Raw genomic sequence first — 20,293 nt, 5'->3', positions numbered from 1 at the left:
GGCGGACATTGACTCATCGTGCATGCGCTGCTCTAACAGGGACTTAAACTGTTGCCAGAGGGCGGTCTGAGGTAAACCCATAAGCATATGGTAAATTGCGTCAGTTTCACCCCAAGGTGCACCAGCGTCGGATAGACGCTCTCGGAAAACGGCGTGCTGTGAGACGTAGGAAGTGGCATCTGCTGAGTCTTTCATGCGGAGTGCCTGAACTTGTTGCCTGAGGAGGTATTGCGCGCTCATGTCGGTGCGATTAAAGTGCTCCTGTAGTATCTGCCAAGCTTTTCTCGCGGTGACTGTATGCGCGCGAGGAATGAGAGACGAGACAGACGGACTGAGCCGCCGTGTAATGAGCTCCTTAGCCTTCATATCCTTGAGCAGCCATTCACGCATCTTCGCTGTTTCAGCGTCCGTGGGGGCATTACTGTCGGCAGGCGTAGGGATATGTGAAGGAAAACCGAGAAGATCCCCAGGTTCGGACTTTGTATTGATATGGCACCAGTAATCCTCGCACGCGAGCGCGTACTGCATCTTGGTAGCCCAACCAACATAATTTTCCGTACCGAGCAGCTCGGGAATGTGGTCGTGTTTGCCCATGACGATACCGTCGTTGGATAGAGTGAATTTAGTGAGCGGCGTGCAGCGCGAGAGCAAGTTATGTGTTGAGTTTCCGGTGTGTGGCTTAGATTAAGCCGGGGCTCATAACCTGTAGAAACTGACACAAAGCTCAGCGTTGTGGATAAACCGCTATATTATTAATGTACCTGACACAAAGCTAGAGACAGAATAAAGTAAGAACAATGCAGCGTGCACGACGAATACTAGACATACCTCAGCGTTGTGGATAAACCGCTGAGGTACAAACAATGGGAAACAGTAGAGATAAAAGCAAACGAATATGGAATGCGATGACTAATGCGAGTAACTTGTCGATGTTGAAATGTCAACAGTTAGTTGGTACGATATATGCGCCAGTGTCATCGTCTATGCCTGTCTAGGATCAGCCCACACGGTAAGTCCTTACCGGTTACCAGGAAAGTTCAAAGTTCATGGAAAACGGATTCAAGTTGACGTACGTTGAAGCCCTAGTAGTGTCCCTAGCTTAGTCAGAATGGATCAAATTTGTGCGGGTGGCCGCCTGCGGCCTCCTGCCTTCAATACGTTCACGCACAATTCACGCATGACCAACGCATATGCATGACCAGCTTTGGGCCCAGCTCGATTGTTACCTGGACCAGAACCAGCATCAAGTTGTCGCTGTGGGGTATGTGCTATTAGTATCAACATTTAGTTCAAATTTCAAAGACTTGCTTTTATGGAGCCAAATTCATCGTCTCATCGAAATTGCAGGTCAAGTTTGAATCGGCATGCAGCCTTTCAGCTTTGCAAGCCGCATGATGCCAGTCATATAATTGAGAGTACAATGTACGTTCAAAGTTTAAACGGTACGCTTCCGTCGAGTACTCTGGGCCTTTTCGACTTCGATGCCTCGAGCTTGTTGAAGTCTCATTGGATCCTATGAATGAGACGAGCAGCTAATTTAAACCACTGCCTCTAAATATGACTGGCCACTAATCTCCTCCTGACTTTCTCGCCACTACCATGACTGCCAGTGAGCGTCAGGTGGAGGAGACAAGGCCTCTTCTGCAACGGTCAGAGCGGTCGATGACCAGGACGCCTCTGCCCTGGGATCAATTTTGGATTATACTGTTCTTGCAGCTTTCGGACCCTCTTGCTATTCAGACGCTTGCCCCGTTCATTCCCGAAGTAAGCGTGTTACTTTTGTTTGGGCTCTAGGTGACATTAATATTGACATCAACCGGAATTTTGTCAAGCTAATCAGAGATATTGGCGTGACCCACGGAGACGAATCTCAGGTTGGACACTATGTCGGCATCCTGGTGAGCATGTCACAAACCTTCGTTGTCCCTTTCTGATATCATCCACAGCAATCATCGTATTTTACGGCTCAAGCATTGACTATCCTCCCATGGAGTCAACTGTCAGATCACATTGGGCGGAAGCCTTTGATACTGACTGCTCTATTCGCAATAGCGGTTTCGATGTTCTCCTTTGGACTGTCGAAAAACTTTGTCGGTCTGGTGGCGAGGTTCGTAAATAGCCGTAACGACTGTCAGTTGCTAATATCTTGACTAGCCGTGTCATCTGCGGGGCATTCAATGGGAGCAACGGTGTCATCAAAAGCATGGTGATGGACATCACTGACGTAACCAATTTGCCGAAAGCATACGGTTATGTGCCACTTTCATGGATGATTGGGAACGCATTGGGGTAGGTACATACTTACAGTACGCCTGCTTGCTTCTCGAACTGAGATTGACGATATTCCAGTCCACTCGTTGGGGGATCGCTCTCCCGACCAGCAGACAGATTCCCTGAAATATTTGGACGATCTGAAGTTTTGAAAACCTACCCATACCTCTTGCCATGCGCTATTCCGGCTCTATTTGCCTCGGTGGCTTGGCTAGTCACATATTTCCGGCTCAGAGAAGTGAGCGTCATTTTAAAGACAATCCGGATCGCACTAAGTGCAGTAATGAGAGCGTTTCTACAAGTGCACGGCTTTGGGAGTTGATTAAAGGATGGTTCTTTCCACAGTCGTATGCAAAGCCTTTCACGCAGATTGAAAGTTCTTGGGAAGCAAACTTTGAAGGGGTCCCATCAAAACCTCTTCCACTGCGCGCTGTGCTAACTCCAAAAGTTTTCGTCATGGCAGCAAATTGTTCTACCGTGGCTCTCTTGCACATCGCATATACTTCGATCTTACCTGTTTTCTATGCGACGCCGATTGAACTCGGTGGTCTTTCCCTTGACCCTCCCCGCATCGGCGCTATCCTTGCGGTATCAGGTCTCGCCAACGGCACATCCCAGTTCTTCTTCTTCTCTCGCTTACAGAATCGCTTCGGCGCAGGAGCTATCAATACTGTCGGTGTTTGCGCCGGTGTACCCATTGTCCTTTTATTCCCCGTGATCAATGCGCTCGCTCGAACTTATGGCATGGGTTTGGCGGTGTGGTTGTCTGTTGGTGTTCAACTCGCACTGACGCCTAGCTTGGTCATGTGCTACTGTATGTCAGCCCAGCACTTACTGCGTTATACTTGACTGAGACAGACCTGTAGCCTGCTTGGCATTGTTTATCAGCGCAGCTGCTCCCAATCGCGCCTCAATTGGAACAACCAATGGAGTCGCCCAGCTGCTCATCGCAGGAGGAAGGATTATTGGCCCTGCATTGGTTGCCTCGATCTTCTCTTATTCGATGCAGGAAGGGCATAATGCGTGGATGGTATACTACTTCTTGATAGCAGTTACATTTCTCGCTGTAGGTACTTCTCTGCTGCTTCCCCGAGATCCCAGTTTATGGGATGACCGCCAATCAGTGGTATGACCACAGTCAGACCACTATGAGCGACCTGTGTACTTATAAGTATGTTTGACCGCTGGGTTTTCCATGGTACTTACTCCCTTGTTGCATATTTTTCTTCACACTACATACTAGCAGCAGCCATAGTGGTTCTGTCTTCTACTTATCAAACTTCCATGGCATGTATCCTAATATTTGCGCATGAACTCGATTCCATATTGACTCAGCTAAACTTATCAAATCAAACAAGAAAACTCAACATTGGCACTGGGCAGCCATGCCGGCGTTTACCGAGGTAAATTTTTGTGTTGTACAAGGTGGCGTGGGAGTTTCCCATGCGGGCACGCCGCACAGGGGCCACAGTGCTGCTTGTTGTTCTATTACATATTCTGAACTTCTGATAACGACACCCCACGGCTGGTTGGGATGGACTCCATCAGCGATCATGTCCCACCAAACTCACCAACTAGATGAAGAGACACCTCTATTGCAGCCTGAGGAGCAGCATAAAATCAAAACTCCCTTACCCTGGCGCCAATTCTCCATTATACTGTTCTTGCAGCTCACTGAACCTGTTACTGCCCAGGCGATTGCTCCGTTTGCGCCTCAGGTAAATTTCACCCGAGTTCATGTTTAGTGACTTTCTGACGAGCCTTGGTTCGTTTCTCAGCTGATCAGAGATATTGGAGTGACACATGGCGATGAATCAAGAGTAGGATATTTCGTCGGTATCATGGTGAGCGTCGAGTGTTTGTTATGCGCATTTTTTTCTGATTCACTTCCAAGTATTCCGTGTTCTACGTAGCGCAAGCCCTTACTACCCTTCAATGGAACCGCCTCTCTGATCATGTTGGCCGAAAGCCAGTCATTTTGACTGGTTTATTTGGTATATCAGTTTCCATGTTCCTATTTGGATTTTCGACGACCTTCGGAGGCTTGATACTGAGGTTCGAGCATCATCTGTTTGTTGATAATACCCTGGTCTCAATGCTTTTTCAGCCGTGTACTGTGCGGCGCGCTGAACGGCAACGGTGGTGTTATCAGGAGTATGATGATAGATATCACAGATTCAACCAACATGGCTCAGGCATTCGGTTTTCTCCCTCTTCCATGGATGACTGGCAATACACTCGGGTAGGATTTTACATTCAGTTTTTGTCTACCTCGTTCTTACGTTAAAGTATCGGCTAGACCTCTCATTGGCGGGTCTTTGACCCATCCGGCGGATCGTTTTCCCAGACTGTTTGGGCAATCGACATTTCTGAAGACACATCCTTATTTCTTGGCTTGCGCTTGTCCAGGATTGTTTGCTGCATTATCATGGCTGGTTACGTACATGCTTTTACAAGAGGTAAAGTAGTGGCCCACTCATTTTGTTGATCCATCTCATCTATGTATAGACTGTGCCGACGACGACATCCTTGTGGAGTCTGATTCGGAACAGATGTCGGACCATTCTTACGTTCGTTCATACCAAGCCACCCCAGGTGGATAGAACAAATTTCAACAATGCTGTTCAAGATTCCCCCGACGATTCCAAACCCCTGCCTCTAAGCGCATTAATGACCCCGCATGTTCTTATTGCGATATTGAATTATGCGACACTGGCTCTCTTTGACATCGCTCTGCGCTCCCTAATACCCGTGTTTTATGCTACGCCATTGAGCATGGGTGGACTTGGCCTCGATCCCCCGCAGATTGGCAGTATTCTTGCAATGTTCGGTATTGCCAATGGTTTATTCCAGGTGTTTTTCTTTGCTCGGCTGCATGACCGGTTTGGCACGAAAGCGGTATTTACCTGCGGGGTCGTGTCTGGCGTACCAACCGTCATCGCATTCCCGATAATCAATATGTTGAGTCGGGCATATGGAATTGGTACTGCGGTCTGGCTTGTTGTCGGCCTTCAGCTCGCAATGTCTATCCTTCTCAATATGTGTTACTGTTCGTTTTTCAATGTCATGTTTCGCGATCATCAACTGATAAACTGATAGCTTGCGGGGCGATGTATCTAGCAGCTGCATCTCCCAATCGTGCATCATTAGGTGCCACCAATGGCCTTGCGCATACGGTCGCTGCGTGTGTACGCATCATTGGACCTGCGTCTTCGATGTCGATGTTTTCATTTTCCTTGAGGCATCACTATTATGCGTGGGCGGTGTACTATTTTATGATGGCGCTGGCATTCCTCGCGATTGGTGCTTCTTTCTTACTACCTCGTCAAATGTGGAAACGCGGTGATTAGCTTTTGTCACAGTTGTTAGCAGCGGTATATGGTGCTTGTATCCTTGCGAGCAATGATACATAAATTTTGGTTGATGGTGACTTGCAATGGCTGGCGTTCATCCTGCTTGTTTTGATCTAAATCCCCTCGTTTGGTGCGTCTGGGTTTCACGCATATTTGACCTTACTGATAACTATGCTTCTCGTAGAATGTTTTGGAAAGTAACGCCCGTCGTCAAGGCTTGCCTTTGTATTTTTATCTGCATGCCTCAGCACAAGTCCCTCATACCCAGCTTTTTCTCTCACCGGTGGCTGTCGGCCACACAACACGTCATACTATTACAAGAGATCGTGGAGGTGACAAAGAAATTACGGAAGCTACCCGCGTGCCCATCAAAGCTTAAGTTGTCCGCGGATCGGTTGTGCTTGGGGAATCCGAAAGTTCTCCGGATACACTCAACTGATTCCAAGATAGCGCTAAGTAGACCCCACCTAGACTTGAGGTGTCACGTCGTAGAGATAGTGGTGCGTATTATCTCTGAACGTTTACTTCTGAATTCTGGTTATAGATTGGTCAGTTGGGCCTAGAAATGATAGTACTGCGTCAATCGCTGTACCAAGAGTATCCGTGAGAGTACCATCCCCGACGTGAGACTGTTCCCAGGAAGGTACAAGGGCTTTTCGCGGAGCTGATCTCTCCATCAGGGTGCAATGACGTACTGTGCAACAAGGTGTGTCAAAGTTTTACGGGCGCCTGATTTACTCACTCGTTCCATTGAAAGTTATGCTGTGGTGCCGCCGAAATTCCATTAACGGTACGACTGAAGAGGGAAGTTGCAACTTGGCTTCAAAGGATGGTCACTTATGTATGCGATGTCAGGTCCATGTCAGTGCTGCAAGATGATCAAATCATGTCTGTCACTGAATGTCAAACTTTGTCAATGCTTTTGAAGACCTTAATTGACGTCTTTCACCTATTGCGGCCAAGAACCCTCGTTTTGGCGCACACCATGCGTAACGTCGATCGAGTTTCATTAATATTGCAGGAAAGGGTCACTTCTAAGTTCATCCGAATCACGAAATGTCATTGATCACCTTTGATCACCTGATCGCTTCATTCACATGTTGGACGGTTCGTAGTCATGGTGAACGCCAGTGACCTGTTTTCCTTCCCCAGTCTCCCAGGGTACTGGCTCAAACGTCTTTTGCACCGCTGCGATAGCCAGCACCTCCTCTATCTCGTCGTTGGTGGTGAACGACGACACCCACACTCTTTTCATACCTACACTCTTTTTCGACAACTCAAGCTCTATCAGTGTAAAATTGACCATCCTGCTTTGGTACAGGATGCGACGCGTCTCCGTCCGGCATCGTGCGATTCTCAACAGAGAAATCGACAAGCGCGATCCCTCTCTTATTAACTTGCCCGTCCCAGTACCACCTATCCCAATACTTTCGCCCGTGGTGACCCCTCTTATCGGTGGAAGTAACTCTGGAGCCTCTTCAACAAGTCCGTCACCATCCCCCACTACCACTTCAAGCGGAGGTGGCAGTGGTGGCAGTGGAAGTGGAAGTGGCAGCGGAAGTGGTAGTGGGAGCGGTAGTGGAAGTGGAAGTGGAAGCGGGAGTGGAGGCGGAAATGGAAACGGCAATGGCAATGGCAATGGCAATGGCAATGGCAATGGCAATGGCAATGGCAATGGCAATGGCAATGGCAATGGTAATGGTAATGGCAATGGTAATGGAAACGGTAACGGTAATGGTAATGGTAATGGCTCAGGTGGAAGCAGCAGCACTGCGACGACCGCACCTGCGTCGTCACCCATAGTTTCCACTGGCTCCCCTTCGCCACCCGGGTCAAAAGGTTCCTCTCCGCCACCTCCGGGAATCACATCTCCCAACGGTACCAATGCCAGCGGCAGCCAGCTCAATTCCAACGGAGTGCCGCCCATGAACGTCCAAGGCACTCCACTAGCGACATCCCAATCTTCATTTTCGACAGGACATCCAACGGCGACTCAGTCAACGGGTGTACCAGCCGCCGGTTCGGGTGCATCCAGTGGTGTCGGAAGTTCCCCAAGTGATGCTGCTCCCACTCTTACCACTGGAGACGCGACGTCTTCCCATCAACTGTCTTCGGGTGCAGTTGGAGGAATCGTTGTCGTATGCCTTCTATTCCTGATCGGACTGATTGTGCTCCTCGTCCGGCGTCGCTTCGTTGCTCGCCGTCTTGAGCGCCGTCAACAATGGTGGTTCGGCAGAAATGCTGCGTCAAGTAGTTTCTCTATCGTAGGAAGCAGTATGCGAGAGTCTCAGAGTGGGGGGGCACCTGTCCTGAACAGGACGAGTGCTCGCAGTAGCTTTGCTACCAACTTTGATCAAGGACTCATGTTCCGCGTTGATTCCCCGACTTCATCCCCCAATGTCGATCTCGCCGCCCTCGGAACCATTCCTGAGTTACCTCCCATGGCGGAAGTGCGCGAGCGCACCTCGCTCTTGTTCCCTTCCGCTGGTGCTGTTGCTCGTAGGGAGTCTATGAATAGCATGATGAGTAACGGCAGCGACCCCGACACTCAATACCTCATCGTAACAAACGACCTCAACCCTCTCGGACAATATAGTCCCATGTCCGTCCGTCCGTTCTCTCCGTCAGAATCCTTCGCGTTCCCAAAGCCACCCCCATGCCCTAATGAGGGGCAGGGTAATTCATCCGCTTCTGTTGTTAGCGGTCACGGCCTCGTTTCTCCTTTGTCATCCGCTGCTACACTCATCCAGATCCACTCTCCTCCTCCCATATTTAACTCTGATTTATCGCCCTCCGCTCCCGGTGCCTCCTACTCGCAGCCGCCAACTGGCGCTTCATTAACTGCTGTTCCTGACACGTCTTCTGACCCCTTTGCTGACCCTGCGTCACCCGAATTCGAGATCATCCGTCGCCCATTCACGCCTACACTAGACGACGAACTCTCTGTCGCCCCAGGCGATAAAGTACTCGTTATAAAAGTCTTCGACGATGGCTGGGCGTTCGTGGAGAAGCCAAACGGCTCCTTAGGTTATGATGAGAAGGGCCTCATTCCCGTGGATTGCTTGCGCGAAGCCGGCCAGGCCCTCCCAGCATTCCTAGCTCAAAAGCGGGTGAGTAGCTATGGAGCTGATACAAATCAATTGGCCCAAATGTTGGCGGGTAGCTCCCATCCCGCTTGAATGACGAACACGTAATCGGTAAGCTTTTCTGCTCATTACGAAAGCCCTCGTTTTGATTTCTTTCTTCTTTCTCAGTGATACCAGCATCATCGGAAATCTACGATATTTGATTGCATAACAATCTCGAGTTTCTTGCATTGCTAGAAGGATCCATGCATTCTACCTCAGCCGTCTGACTCCTCATACTGTTCTCTCTACTCCTCCACGGTTCCATAGAATCGCTGTCTATACCACTTATTTCATTCATTCAATATTTGCTTTGCTTATTTGACTTTGCCCTTCTGTACTTTGCTGACCTGGAGCCAGTTTTGCTGCACTATACGTACATGCTGAATTCTCCGTACTTTAGATTCCTTGTTGTTGTTACTCTGTCGACGCTGGATTTTGTAGCGGGTTTGCTAGTGGACCCTTCATGAGAAGTCTCTTGGCATATACACTTCTGCATCAACCAACCCATGTTCTACCCCAAAAACCATGGCCGAAATTATTCAAACACCAGCTTTAAAAGTTAAGCATTCTGATTTCTAGATGTGCTATGCGCTATCAATTACAACGAAACGCAACAGTGCAACTTTGTTGCCCGTTGGAGCTTTCCTATTGTCAGACAGTGAAGTACAACCGTGTTAACTTGTTAATATCAGTACGTTCCATCCCCATACACTAAGCCAAGTTGAGTACGAATGAAATCACACTGATCTACACGGTACGGTTGAATGCTCCCCGTCGACCCAAGAACAAACTCGTTATCCCCAGTATAAGGCGGCCACTGAACAGCAGCACCCTCATAATTAGGGTCGCCCGTCCATGCAAGAGACGTCCAGCGTTTGATGGTTTCTTGCGTTGCGGCAACTTGGAAGTCAGTAAGCGGTTGATAGAGGTTATCGGTCTCTGCTGTCGCGAACACCAAGTAGAGTTCGTCTGCGTGACAAACCTGGCCGAGGCAGGTTGCTGGATTGGGAGTTATGGTAGATCCAAGGCCGACAGCGAAGAGGATCTTATATGCGTTTCCGGGGTTGGTGGTGTTGGCCTCGAGAGAAGCTAGGTTTGTATCGGGGCAGCGGATGAACCAGTCCGTAAGGAGCTGCGCCAGTTGTAGCACAGCGCCGGAAATGCCGTTTGAGGACGATGCTGTCTCGTAAGGGTAGAGCTCGGGCTGGTTCAAGATACGCTGAATTTGCGTCTCGTTGAAGTAGTTAGGGAGCTCAGAAATGAAAGAAGAGGGAGGCGAGTCTGGGGCGAGGGTGGCTGGGAGGAAGTAACAATACTCGCACTGGTTGGTAGCCCAAATGGTAGGTACGCGCGCGCAAATGCCATCCATGATGCTTCCAGCGATGTCGTTTAGGACGTAGTCCCCGTCGACAACGACAGTCCAGGCTATGCCTAGATTAAAGGAAGCAATTGCAAGGCTTCCGGCCGACACGTTCGCCACACACTCAACGTCTGACCCTGTGAGACTTGTAGAGGAGTTGGAAGCGCAGCCGACGTGTTTAGCGAGTTGCAAAGAAGTATTGAGAGCTACATTAGGCGAAGAGAAAGGGTTGCTCGTGCCATAATCGCTTTCAAGAATGGCAGCACCTGGTGATTCTGAAGTCAGACAGCTACATTATTTTCTTCGTGATGCACTCACTGAAGAGGCCTTCCGTGTATTTTGGATTAGTTCCGAGGAGGTATCTTGTCATAAAGCCACCAGCTGATTCGCCGTAAAGGAGCACTCGAGTGGGCTGGATAAATGCTTGTGAGCGTTAGGGAACCTATAAGATGAAACAGCTTACATCTCCGCCGAAGGCCTCGACGTTGTCTTGCACCCATTGCAGAGCTAGCAAAGCGTCTTTCAGGGCGGCGTTGGATGCATTGAACCTGAATAACGCGTCAGATCGAGATGCGAACAATCCTGATTACAAAGTACCAGCCCAGAGTAGTAAGCCTGTAATTTATGGTAACGAGAACGACTCCTCCGTATGAGACAAGGTTTGTCCCATCAAAGATCTAAAACTTGGTCAATCATCACGTGTAGCACAAATCAAGTTTGACAACTGACGTTCGAGGTAGAAGGTCCGACATATCCACTCGTCGTCATGTTGTAGGGGAATGGTCCACTGTCACCATGATTCAAACCACCGCCATGAACTGAAGAAACGGTCAACACGATCGGAAGCAACGGAGGGAGTCGACTCACTGAAGAACATAACAGGAAGCTTTGAGGTACTCTGTTCTGCTTGTCCACCAAGAACAACAATTGGAGAGTACACATTCAGCTGTAGACAATCCTCTTCTGTCCATACCATATGTCCATTGTCAACGTTCGGTGGCTAATAGTTACTAGTTAGCCACAAGAATATAAGGATGACATCAGAGTTCTTGCCTGAGCACAGCGAGGACCATATTCCAGGGCATCCCGCACGGTGTCTCTCGAGACTTGCAGAGCAATGGGCGGCTTGAAGCGACCTGCACCAGCAGGAGATTTTGCAAACTTGATGCCCAAGAACCGGAACGAAAACTTATCGCGGAAACCACGTAGTACACCGGCAGAAGGTGTTGAAACTTCAATTTGGCGGCTGGTGTCATACGAAGTAACGTTTGAACGTGTCAGTGGAGCGGAGTTCGTGCATAAAGCAGGGTATCGACTAGATAAATCAGGAGACGTGTCGGTGTCGGTTTCGTAAGTGTGACTGGTGCCAACGGTAAACACTGTGCAGCCACCTATATTTGAATTCAGTATTGATGATATGAACATGATAGATGTGTGTTACCAGAACCGGCAATCCAGATGTTTTGGTTCAAATCAAGAGCAGCACCGTGCCTCTCAGAAGTTAGTGCAGTAGTCAGGTTTTCTGCTGTAAGGCCAGTAGAAATCGGTGCTGGTAGAAGTGATTCCTGCAAATCACCGCATGATTGCTGTGCCTCCTCGCAAGTCATTGAGCTTTTCAGGAAAAGAGCGCTGGCTCGATTCGTGTTCGATGGGTTGAGGTCATTGTTGGAAACGATAACAATGGTAGTATTGATGTATTTCCCGGCAGAAAAGAGAGGAAGGTCCAGGGCAAGAAATGTGCAAAGATTGGCCAACGACCGAAGAGGCAACATTGACTTTGACGATGCTAACAGCCTCTCAAGACTGAGTCCGACTGACTACCCGAACAGTGCCCGGGAGTGCGTGCTGGCAGGTGAAGATAATAAAGTCATGACAGGGCATTTGGATTGCCACGTGCACGCAGGCCTGGAGGTGATAAAGAAGGAACGACTATTTTCCAAGTTAGCTATACATCCCTACCATGGCCCTTGCGGGTGACCGGGCGATATTCATTTGAGGCGCGCATCTCCCGTAAACAGTGACCATTGACGCGGCACGGCTACTAAGTTAATTAGGCTTACAAAATATCGACAAATATCTGAGTCTCACCGGTTTACAGTGATGGGACTCAACGTCCTGCAGTCGCCGCCTACACACCCAACCTCCACCTGCCCCACACCTTGTAAATTCGCGCCGGCATTGGCCCTCACGCCAAAGTCCCACGACTTCCTGCTGTCGCCCACCCCAAAGACGTCGGTGACGCGAGCACGGACGACATCGTTGATGATCGTCATTTAGTCGACAACTTGAAGTTTACAGTGGCACGGAGTTTGAATTTGTTGAACGACTTCGGCTCGGAGAACTCCGAGTCGATACATCATGATCATAGCAGCCTACAAGCCTACCTAACTTATGTCCAGGCTACCGATCGACAGTGGCAGTCTGTCCAGGTTCTTAAGTACCTTCAAGTTGTCTGAAACATTATATGATTGGAACCCCAGGGAATGGTAAACTCCAGGCTTAGTATTTCCCAATCTCTCAGTTGGCATCAAATGGTAAGTATTGCTTACTGGCAATCATTACTACTCACTGTACAGACGTGAGAGGCAACTCGGCCTGCTGCATACCACTAGTGGCACTAAATCGTGATTCAGCTCTCCGCGTTGACGTGCGCCGTTCTATATTTCAGGCCTAACTTCCAGGTTAGCAAGATTTCTGGTAATTCTACTCGGCAAGTTTGGTATTGGTGAGTCAGAATTAATACTTGAAACTAGAAGATGATGAACATGACCTCAGGCTCCACCTATGACATAAGGGATAATTGAATATACGTGTCCCTGCATGCTGCGGCATGGTTCTGGGTCTACTTTGAAACGCGGCAGCTGTGGAGTGCTGCCAAAGATTCGTTTCGTCATGGGTTTTCTTCCCTTTTGAGCCTTCTCGTCGAAGGCAATCGAATCTCGAAGAATGAGTGGTCCGTGAGGCCCCCAACTCCAAACCACACTCACTTCCTGAAGCCCGCGGATCAAGGTTACGCCGCTCTCACTCATGTGCGACATTATTAGCGTTTGCTTCTGTTTTTTAACTAATTATTGGCTAGCTGAGGCGAAATTTGTCGTGTTGCGGTTCAACATCCTTACTAAATATATACTACGTCGAACAGGTGCAGGCCTCCGTGATAGCGTTCTTTCTCAAAACAACGATCACGAGCAGACTGGTGCTGAGTTTCAAATCCAAGCAAATCTTCCGCTCCATTGCAACCCGTTCGTTTCGCACTCCACTATTCATTTCAATGTGGCTTCACAGTTCTTGTGGAGTGGTTAGCTGAGAAACGCCCCTGGTCCTTCCCATGCTTAGATAACGGAACCTCCACAATCTGCAACTTTCTTACTCTTTACCTGCCTCACCCACAGCAATATCGGTAGACCTGTTCTTTCTTGCAAAACTTATACGATGGGAGAAGCATCCGAGGCACAGCGCGAGTACTCTCGCAATATCGCTGCGTACACTTTGAAGCAGCTCATACAATGGCGAGCTTCGCTGGAACGCTTGTCAAAGGAACGCGAGCGGGAAAGCGTGCAGGACAGTGTCGACCAGCATGATTCAAATGGTTACCGATGAATTCTTTTCTGCAAGAGCGTCCAAGGCTGAAATTATATCTCAGGGCACGCTCGGCTTCCCCAGCAGATTGTTGCGAGCGCATAGAATAATATGTCTGGTGTGCAAAACCTGCTTCATTATATGTATGTGCGCACCCTGCCTATACCGTTGTCGTGTCCAGCTGAGCTTAACTGCTCACAAGGCGAATCCTACGTTGGCTTCATATCATACAAGATAACGCCGCTCTATGCCTTTTCTTCCCATCCTCAAACCCAACACGTCGTTGAACTGTGTATATTATTCCCTTTGTCATGCTGTATCATTTAGATTTATCCAACAGTTGTCGCATATTTTAGTACCTAAAGTACAGCGCATATAGGAGAGTGTGATGCTCATACTATTCTTTGCGGGGATCAAATACCGTCGGTAGTTCTAATCGATAGGTCTCTTGACCTCATGGCCGCGCGGACCAAGTATAAGAAGCGGGAAATTAATGGTTGCTAATTGTTGTCGCCGACTATCTGATAAGGCATTCGTACAATGCCTGCGGCAGATAGCGCGAGACGGTGTGCCACTCTCGCTTGTTGCTTCCACCATGGCTACTCCCGTTCTTCAAATTTCCAAAGAAGACTTCGATTGTAACGTCATTACTTTTGCGACAACGAAGTTCCATGGCTACCAGTAACTAGTAGCCACTGGACCTCGCGTTCTCCACTGCACACCGACCCATTCGCACATGGATCATATACGCTCTCGCGAGTCAAGTACCACTGGCAGGACGCCATGCATCTCCAGTGAAGATATTGCACATCGAAATTTGCTACCGTGATACGTCATCCCCTGACCATGTCGTAACACAAGGTTCAGTCGTGTCATCATTGGTTACGACAGGTCCGGGGGACATATGTCGACTCTGGGAATAATCGAATGCTTGACATCGATCATGACGCTTGAGGCACGGGCTAGCGCCGATGCCGAGGTTGATACGAGATGTGGCACGTTATAGATTCCTTCGCGGTAGACCCGTCGGCGCCTCCGACTTCAGTTACTTAGTATGGGTCCTCGAAGCATCGATTTGTCTTGTGTAGCCTGGGTAGTCGTCAGAGACTAAGAGTGCTGCAGAATGCGCAGAGTCTAATAAGTGGCACCAATTGGAATTGTCGCATAAAGCTTGTTCTGATCTCGGGTTTTCACTCTCCGCGGCCGTTTTCTATATGTTTGTACATAGTACAGGTAGTGCAGCGAACGATAATAAACATCTAATACTCAAAAGAAAGATCAAGAAAAGTTTAGGAGAGAAATGAGAGATACACTATTAAATAGATATGGTCAAATATTGGTGCCTTCAATAATGGTAGTTCTGTGACAGGTAGGAAAGGGTGTCAGGTCGACGTAGGTAAATGAGTAGCAGCGGACGCACCTGCCGCAGATTGAGGCATATTAAGATCGCGAGCCTGAGTTTGTAGCATTTCTTTGCGAGGTCTTAGCTGCACGTACAATCTTGTCAGTTTTTTTAATCCGTAATACCGTATCATACTCACCTGCTCGCGCCTTCTCCTCTTGCTCCTTCGCCTTGCGTTCTAGCGAGGCGCGCCATTGTACAAGCTGCTCCAGCGTGTACGCAGTCATGTCCTCAGAATATTGAGACAACTGGCCATCTGGGTTGGATTCTTGTGACATGATAGTGTGGGTGGTGATTTGAGTAGAGAATTTGAGCTCAATGTGTTGTTTTTACTCTGCATGTCGAAGCATAGGCTTTATACCTGAGCTCGGACCGTGAAACTGCCGCCATGAGCCCCAGGGTTGTCGGGAGTTGCAGCTATAGACCGGTCGAGTGTTCGGGCGCAAGGCACCCTCATGATAGTAAAAAAATAATGTCGTACGCAGTCCCTTGGTTCATTAGAACGTTCAGAATCAAGGAGGCTGTCCCGGTGCCTTGATGATGACGCAGCCACTATAATACGACCGGTAAATGTGGTGCCTCATGTTTGAGTATAGTGGTAGGTCTGTTAGCAGTTTTAGGAATGCTGGTGAGACACAGCGATCACTTCGTGAGTGCGAAAGTACCGTGGGTTTGTGCCGATACCGCTCTTCTCGCAAGGCGTGCCAATTTTCATGAAATTATAGCCCGGTAGGCACAACGCTGACTCTTGAATACTTACCTATGACCTTCAGGCCGGCTCTCCTGTACGTGAATAAAATGTTTTCCACCTGCAAGTACCTGTGGCGTCGGAAATTGATTGTCAGGCGAGGTCCTGGCGTGACATCCGAGAGCTCGGCTGAGAAACTTTCCATTCATTTAAAAGGAATAAGGGGCCAAGTAAACTATTTGAAGAGTCGGAATGCGTACCTTGGCTGTATATGTAATAGCCTCTATTCTCTTCGGCGCACCTAAGACTAATTAAGACCGTCAATTCTGTCCAGGGATCAGGCACCTAACACAGCAAGCACTCGATTTGGAAGGCCAATAGACGCACATTCCTTACGATATATGCAGAGATTCGGAGGCGGGACAACACCGGGAGGCCCTTGAAGATACACTGATCAGAGTCACGATTCAGGTGGTACATCGGCTCCCTTCCTTAGGAACTTGTGCATGGAGTAACGGCTAGGGACAGGCGTTTCCCTTTGGCAGCGGACATCACGTCTTGCGTTAGTCCCTGGTACCTTCGCACTCCTCACGGTGCACACTGGGACTAGTTTCATGGAGGCGTCCTTGCGTACCGCCTCAGACCTCTTGCCCGAATGTTCAATCTTTCCTCGACGGACTAAGTCGTGCAAGGCTTGCGAATGAGCCTAAGACCTGACCAACAACATATTTTCCTGTCCAAAGTGCAAGAGAGCCCATGCCTGGAGGGAGTTGAGTGTTGAATAACAAAAGTTGAAAGCGTACGTCACGTCAAGGAACTAATTGCCCTGAAGTTAAAGCTTATCTGTGAGCTGTGTGACATGTTTGTGTAATGATCTTGAGCCTTGCGCGCAGCCACAATGGCTCAAGAGTTTCAATCTGACCCTGTAGCCGCCCGATTTCTGCATACCCAGTACGCAGCGGTCGTCCTGCCAAGTCGATAAAGGGTCCCTAGGAAGATATTCCGGCGTATTGAACAAGCTAAAGCTTGAGAAATCATCGTAAATAGATGTGATTGAGTAGAGCATGGTATAGTAGCATATGGAAAGCGGTCCAAGTTGGTACTACAACTTGTACACGGCACAATCACGATGCTGAATCATCCACGTTGTTGTGCATTGTTTGTGCACTGACATTGACAGGCTGCGCCTCAACTTTGAAATTTGAATCAAAATTTATACGCGCAACGACTCTAAGCTCAATCTAAGCTACTATTAGTATAGACGACCCGTGCTTGTCGTGTCACCCTATCCTAATAATTGCTTGCGTGGCCTTGGTCTCTGGAAGTTGGGCCCTTTCCGTCGCCGCGCCATGGCTGTGCCCTCCTGATCCTGTCGCTTTGAAGCTCCAGTCTACTCATTACGAAAATAGCGCAACTTGTAACGTTCACCCATGGTAGCCACGGTGCCGTGTGCTTGCAGCGCCCAAGACTGCAGGCAGAGTTCAGATTTCAGGCCTCAGCTTCTCTCCCACGTCGAGACAAAGGACTTGCATAAGGCCCATTCTTACTTTGTTCTCCACATCGTTCATCATCGAGAATAAGACATCCAGTGGATTTACCTTGTAAGAGTTGACACCATCCCAAGTTGATCCCAAGGTGCGGCCTTCGCTTGTTTCGGGTTTCCTAGCTACTAATGTTTTATTGTTCGTTGGAGATGCTCGTCTACCGCCTTGCTAATACTGGCATCACAGGTCGTTGCTAGCCATACGAAAATGACCCGTCGAAAGCATCGATCAACTGTGAATAATCGTGCGCATGCTGGTGTTGATGCCAGTCAATTTATGAGCTTGGTGTAATCACAGGACAAGAGGATTTACTTCTCAGCTTCTGCATCACGTGACAAAGATGTCCGTCTCTGGCGGCTATCAGATCGAAAAACCATTGCCATCTTCAAGCATTCGACCTTAAGCTTCCCGAGATGCCTCACGTTCTCCGTAGATGGCAATGGCATCTTCTCCGGAGATGGAAACGGTCAGATCTCGGAGTGGGACATCAAAGGTTATCATTCAAAGCGAGTTTCCATCCTTGACTCATTTAACGCAATTCGAGCATGCCTGTAATATGCAGATCTTCGTTATTCCAACGGCAGCACGCTATTCATCCTTAGCTGGGGAGTTGTCTACCGCTGAACAGTTACTCACGCAAGAGATCGACGCCGACGCCAATAACTATACCTCCTATGCCAATCGATCATTCGTTATGACGCGAAAACAAGACTGGGACCGCGCCCTCGAGGATGCAATCAAGGTCAGTCATACCGACCAATTATGGCCCTCTTACGAAAGGCTAACGTTCATCCGTGACATAGTCTATCAGCATTCAGCCCTCATTGACAGGCTATATCTCCAAGGGCATTGCCCTCTGCGGAAAAGGCAATGTCCGGGACGCGAGGGTAGCATTTGATGTCGCATCCATGTTCACGAACCAAGATTCACAATCCATTCATTTTCTTCTCTTGATCAAGGTAAGTTAGGTTCGTCTCGCATGCGCTCTGCTCCATTCTGTATTTCAGGCCATTGCCCTCTTCAATGCAGATCAACATGACGAAGCGATGCTGCTACTCAAAGAGCTAGCTGCCGCTTGTCCGAATGTTGATACACATGCGCGTCGTGTCGTAGAAGTAAGTATCATGCGGCTACACTCGGTTATCGATACACTGATCTTTGCAACTCGCACATTAGGCATATCTACGCGTTCAGCTTGGAACCAGGGCCTTGGATAGCGCGCATCATGACGAAGCCACTGACCACTTCACCGCCGCCGTTGACTCTAACACTTTCCCATCAACAATCATGTTTGGGCTATGCGAGGACTTGATCGTAGTACGTTTACATGATGCATCCGAAATTTGTTTCATAATTGAGTGTTTCGTCCAGCTCTTCGGCTGGGATCTCGAGTCCTTCTGGCTCACTACACACCAGAAACGCTGTCAGGCTTTCCTTTTGGCAGGTAAAGTCGAAGAAGCCCTTGAATCACACCAACACATGATGGACGCCATCGACGAAACTGAGAAGGCTAGCTGCCTCGATTGGTCCAACGGCAAGGTTTTAATAATGCCGCTCGACTGTGCGCTCGCTGCTCATGACGACCGTATTCTTGGCGCATGTACTCCCTTCCTCAACCTTTTCGCTACTGACCTAAGTTATGCAGGCTGAGATTCCGGGGCAAGATCAAGATGGCTATGATGCAGAACCTGATTTCTTCCGGGGCATGCATGGTGTGGGTGCATCAGCGTATCCTTCATTTCTCTCTCACACATCATTTGTTACAGCATTCTCAAATTTCCAGACCACGACCTCAGCAGCGCCCGGGGCGCTTAAAGAAACTCAGGCTCGCTATGACAAGGAATCCTCGTCCAGTTCCTCCACCTCCACCTGTACCCGCACCAGCACCGCCCACCGCCTTACCACTTGCCGCTACTCATACGACCTTCACAGCCCACGTACAACACCTATTTACCTGGCGACCCGATCACGCAGCACCACCCGTCGTTGAAGTTCCTTTTGCGCAGGGTCGAAAGGTGCGTTCGGTCTATTTTATTACTGTCTTGGGTGTCTGATGCATACTACAGCGTAATGCTGCAGCGGGTGCTCCTGCTGATGACGATCCAGACATTATACGTGCTGAATATCTCGATGATGGTCCACAGGACCCAGATACGCAACAACGCAGCACCCAAGAGCAACAGCAACCAGTAGCAACGCAGGTAGACACTGGGCAACATCGAAGTGGCAAATCATGTTTCTGCTGTTAGCGGCTTTCTTGAATGTTTTTGGGTATTTCAGATCTGTCATTGCTTTTGTTTGTTGCGATATCTACATTGACCTGAAGCAGTATCTTTTTGCCATACCCTTCAGATTTCTTGTTCCTATTCATCGAGGTTTGAATTTCCCTCGTGACGATGTTTTATTCACAACTATCGTTGTACATTCCCAATCGTAAACAGGCAGATGTGCAACAGATGTTCCTCAGCCACACATAGGATGGGTCCAGGGCGAAATACAATACATATAGGCAATCAATACACGATCATCTGCACCCGTGTTCACTTGTAATTCAGGCCGCAAACACGAGCAACACAGCGGGTTCGTCTGATGCTAAATTCCCATAGCGTACCGTCACAGCCCCCCCCCCCCCCCCCCCCCCCCCCCCCCCCCCCCGGACGTACAACCATATTACCGTGGTCTGTCGAAAATGCCACGTTAGCTTATCTAGACCCCATCAAGTACTTGAACGAATTTTGTTTGGTTCTCGTGACCCGTCAGCTTAGGGACTATTACTAAAAGATTCGCTAGCGCCAGAATGTCAGCTGGGCTTTTGCTGTGCTTGTCGTGGCGCGCGCTTAGTTAATTTTGTACCCTTCCTTTGAAGCTTTTTTGTTGTTGCGCTGGCTGTCAAATTTACACTCTTTCATCTCTTTATGTTTTTGTATGTTTCAGTGGTGCAACTACATTTTGTACTAGCATCACATGC

General features: G+C 48.9%; 6 protein-coding genes across 6 annotated transcripts; 5 read left to right on the top strand and 1 right to left on the bottom strand.

Moving 5' to 3' along the window:
• Positions 1-1,479: 1,479 nt before the first annotated feature.
• On the top strand, positions 1,480-3,561 carry DEU56DRAFT_167947 (major facilitator superfamily domain-containing protein). The gene is made up of 7 exons (XM_041344872.1): positions 1,480-1,764; positions 1,833-1,898; positions 1,947-2,107; positions 2,155-2,289; positions 2,350-2,509; positions 2,560-3,085; positions 3,138-3,561. The coding sequence occupies exons 1-7, from the start codon at positions 1,600-1,602 to the stop codon at positions 3,401-3,403; spliced, it is 1,479 nt and encodes a 492-aa protein (XP_041211326.1). The 5' UTR covers positions 1,480-1,599; the 3' UTR covers positions 3,404-3,561.
• Positions 3,562-3,753: 192 nt separating this feature from the next.
• On the top strand, positions 3,754-5,848 carry DEU56DRAFT_167861 (major facilitator superfamily domain-containing protein). The gene is made up of 8 exons (XM_041344871.1): positions 3,754-3,989; positions 4,050-4,115; positions 4,166-4,326; positions 4,379-4,513; positions 4,571-4,730; positions 4,780-5,320; positions 5,371-5,754; positions 5,809-5,848. The coding sequence occupies exons 1-7, from the start codon at positions 3,825-3,827 to the stop codon at positions 5,619-5,621; spliced, it is 1,479 nt and encodes a 492-aa protein (XP_041211325.1). The 5' UTR covers positions 3,754-3,824; the 3' UTR covers positions 5,622-5,754; positions 5,809-5,848.
• A 1,344-nt stretch (positions 5,849-7,192) lies between these two features.
• Positions 7,193-9,258, top strand: DEU56DRAFT_787029 (uncharacterized protein). Its single transcript, XM_041352395.1, has 2 exons — positions 7,193-8,821; positions 8,879-9,258. Exon 1 carries the CDS (start codon positions 7,550-7,552, stop codon positions 8,801-8,803), a length of 1,254 nt encoding a protein of 417 aa, XP_041211324.1. The 5' UTR covers positions 7,193-7,549; the 3' UTR covers positions 8,804-8,821; positions 8,879-9,258.
• A 57-nt stretch (positions 9,259-9,315) lies between these two features.
• Positions 9,316-11,968, bottom strand: DEU56DRAFT_167829 (alpha beta-hydrolase). The gene is made up of 8 exons (XM_041344870.1): positions 11,554-11,968; positions 11,166-11,503; positions 10,980-11,112; positions 10,842-10,930; positions 10,710-10,789; positions 10,576-10,660; positions 10,431-10,524; positions 9,316-10,378 (listed from the first exon to the last, which is right to left on the bottom strand). The coding sequence occupies exons 1-8, from the start codon at positions 11,882-11,884 to the stop codon at positions 9,441-9,443; spliced, it is 2,088 nt and encodes a 695-aa protein (XP_041211323.1). The 5' UTR covers positions 11,885-11,968; the 3' UTR covers positions 9,316-9,440.
• Positions 11,969-13,107: 1,139 nt separating this feature from the next.
• On the top strand, positions 13,108-13,552 carry DEU56DRAFT_167823 (uncharacterized protein). Its single transcript, XM_041344869.1, has one exon. The coding sequence runs from the start codon at positions 13,140-13,142 to the stop codon at positions 13,413-13,415; it is 276 nt and encodes a 91-aa protein (XP_041211322.1). The 5' UTR covers positions 13,108-13,139; the 3' UTR covers positions 13,416-13,552.
• Positions 13,553-18,099: 4,547 nt separating this feature from the next.
• DEU56DRAFT_167764 (uncharacterized protein) lies at positions 18,100-19,846 on the top strand. Its single transcript, XM_041344868.1, has 7 exons — positions 18,100-18,284; positions 18,333-18,440; positions 18,502-18,642; positions 18,697-18,921; positions 18,971-19,039; positions 19,092-19,340; positions 19,392-19,846. The coding sequence occupies exons 1-7, from the start codon at positions 18,234-18,236 to the stop codon at positions 19,572-19,574; spliced, it is 1,026 nt and encodes a 341-aa protein (XP_041211321.1). The 5' UTR covers positions 18,100-18,233; the 3' UTR covers positions 19,575-19,846.
• The last annotated feature ends 447 nt before the right edge of the window (positions 19,847-20,293 follow it).

The sequence above is a fragment of the Suillus clintonianus genome (assembly GCF_016758775.1).
Source record: "Suillus clintonianus strain FC179 chromosome Unknown DEU56scaffold_16, whole genome shotgun sequence".
NCBI lineage: Eukaryota > Fungi > Basidiomycota > Agaricomycetes > Boletales > Suillaceae > Suillus > Suillus clintonianus.
This window is presented reverse-complemented; position numbering and strand designations above follow the sequence as displayed.

Excerpts from the sequence above, each read along its gene's own strand:
- DEU56DRAFT_787029 (XM_041352395.1), top strand. The coding sequence starts at position 7,550 with ATGAACGTCCAAGGCACTCCACTAGCGACATCCCAATCTTCATTTTCG.
- DEU56DRAFT_167861 (XM_041344871.1), top strand. The coding sequence starts at position 3,825 with ATGTCCCACCAAACTCACCAACTAGATGAAGAGACACCTCTATTGCAG. Across the intron at positions 4,327-4,378 it reads TTCGGAGGCTTGATACTGAG|CCGTGTACTGTGCGGCGCGC; the intron begins GTTCGAGCATCA and ends ATGCTTTTTCAG. Across the intron at positions 4,514-4,570 it reads ATGACTGGCAATACACTCGG|ACCTCTCATTGGCGGGTCTT; the intron begins GTAGGATTTTAC and ends AGTATCGGCTAG.
- DEU56DRAFT_167823 (XM_041344869.1), top strand. The coding sequence starts at position 13,140 with ATGTGCGACATTATTAGCGTTTGCTTCTGTTTTTTAACTAATTATTGG.
- DEU56DRAFT_167947 (XM_041344872.1), top strand. The coding sequence starts at position 1,600 with ATGACTGCCAGTGAGCGTCAGGTGGAGGAGACAAGGCCTCTTCTGCAA. Across the intron at positions 2,108-2,154 it reads TTTGTCGGTCTGGTGGCGAG|CCGTGTCATCTGCGGGGCAT; the intron begins GTTCGTAAATAG and ends TATCTTGACTAG. Across the intron at positions 2,510-2,559 it reads CATATTTCCGGCTCAGAGAA|AGCGTTTCTACAAGTGCACG; the intron begins GTGAGCGTCATT and ends TGCAGTAATGAG.
- DEU56DRAFT_167764 (XM_041344868.1), top strand. The coding sequence starts at position 18,234 with ATGTTCACGAACCAAGATTCACAATCCATTCATTTTCTTCTCTTGATC. Across the intron at positions 18,285-18,332 it reads ATTTTCTTCTCTTGATCAAG|GCCATTGCCCTCTTCAATGC; the intron begins GTAAGTTAGGTT and ends TCTGTATTTCAG. Across the intron at positions 19,040-19,091 it reads TCTTCCGGGGCATGCATGGT|CATTCTCAAATTTCCAGACC; the intron begins GTGGGTGCATCA and ends CATTTGTTACAG.
- DEU56DRAFT_167829 (XM_041344870.1), bottom strand. The coding sequence starts at position 11,884 with ATGTTGCCTCTTCGGTCGTTGGCCAATCTTTGCACATTTCTTGCCCTG. Across the intron at positions 10,525-10,575 it reads TCGAGGCCTTCGGCGGAGAT|CCCACTCGAGTGCTCCTTTA; the intron begins GTAAGCTGTTTC and ends GCATTTATCCAG. Across the intron at positions 10,379-10,430 it reads ATACACGGAAGGCCTCTTCA|GTGCTGCCATTCTTGAAAGC; the intron begins GTGAGTGCATCA and ends CAGAATCACCAG.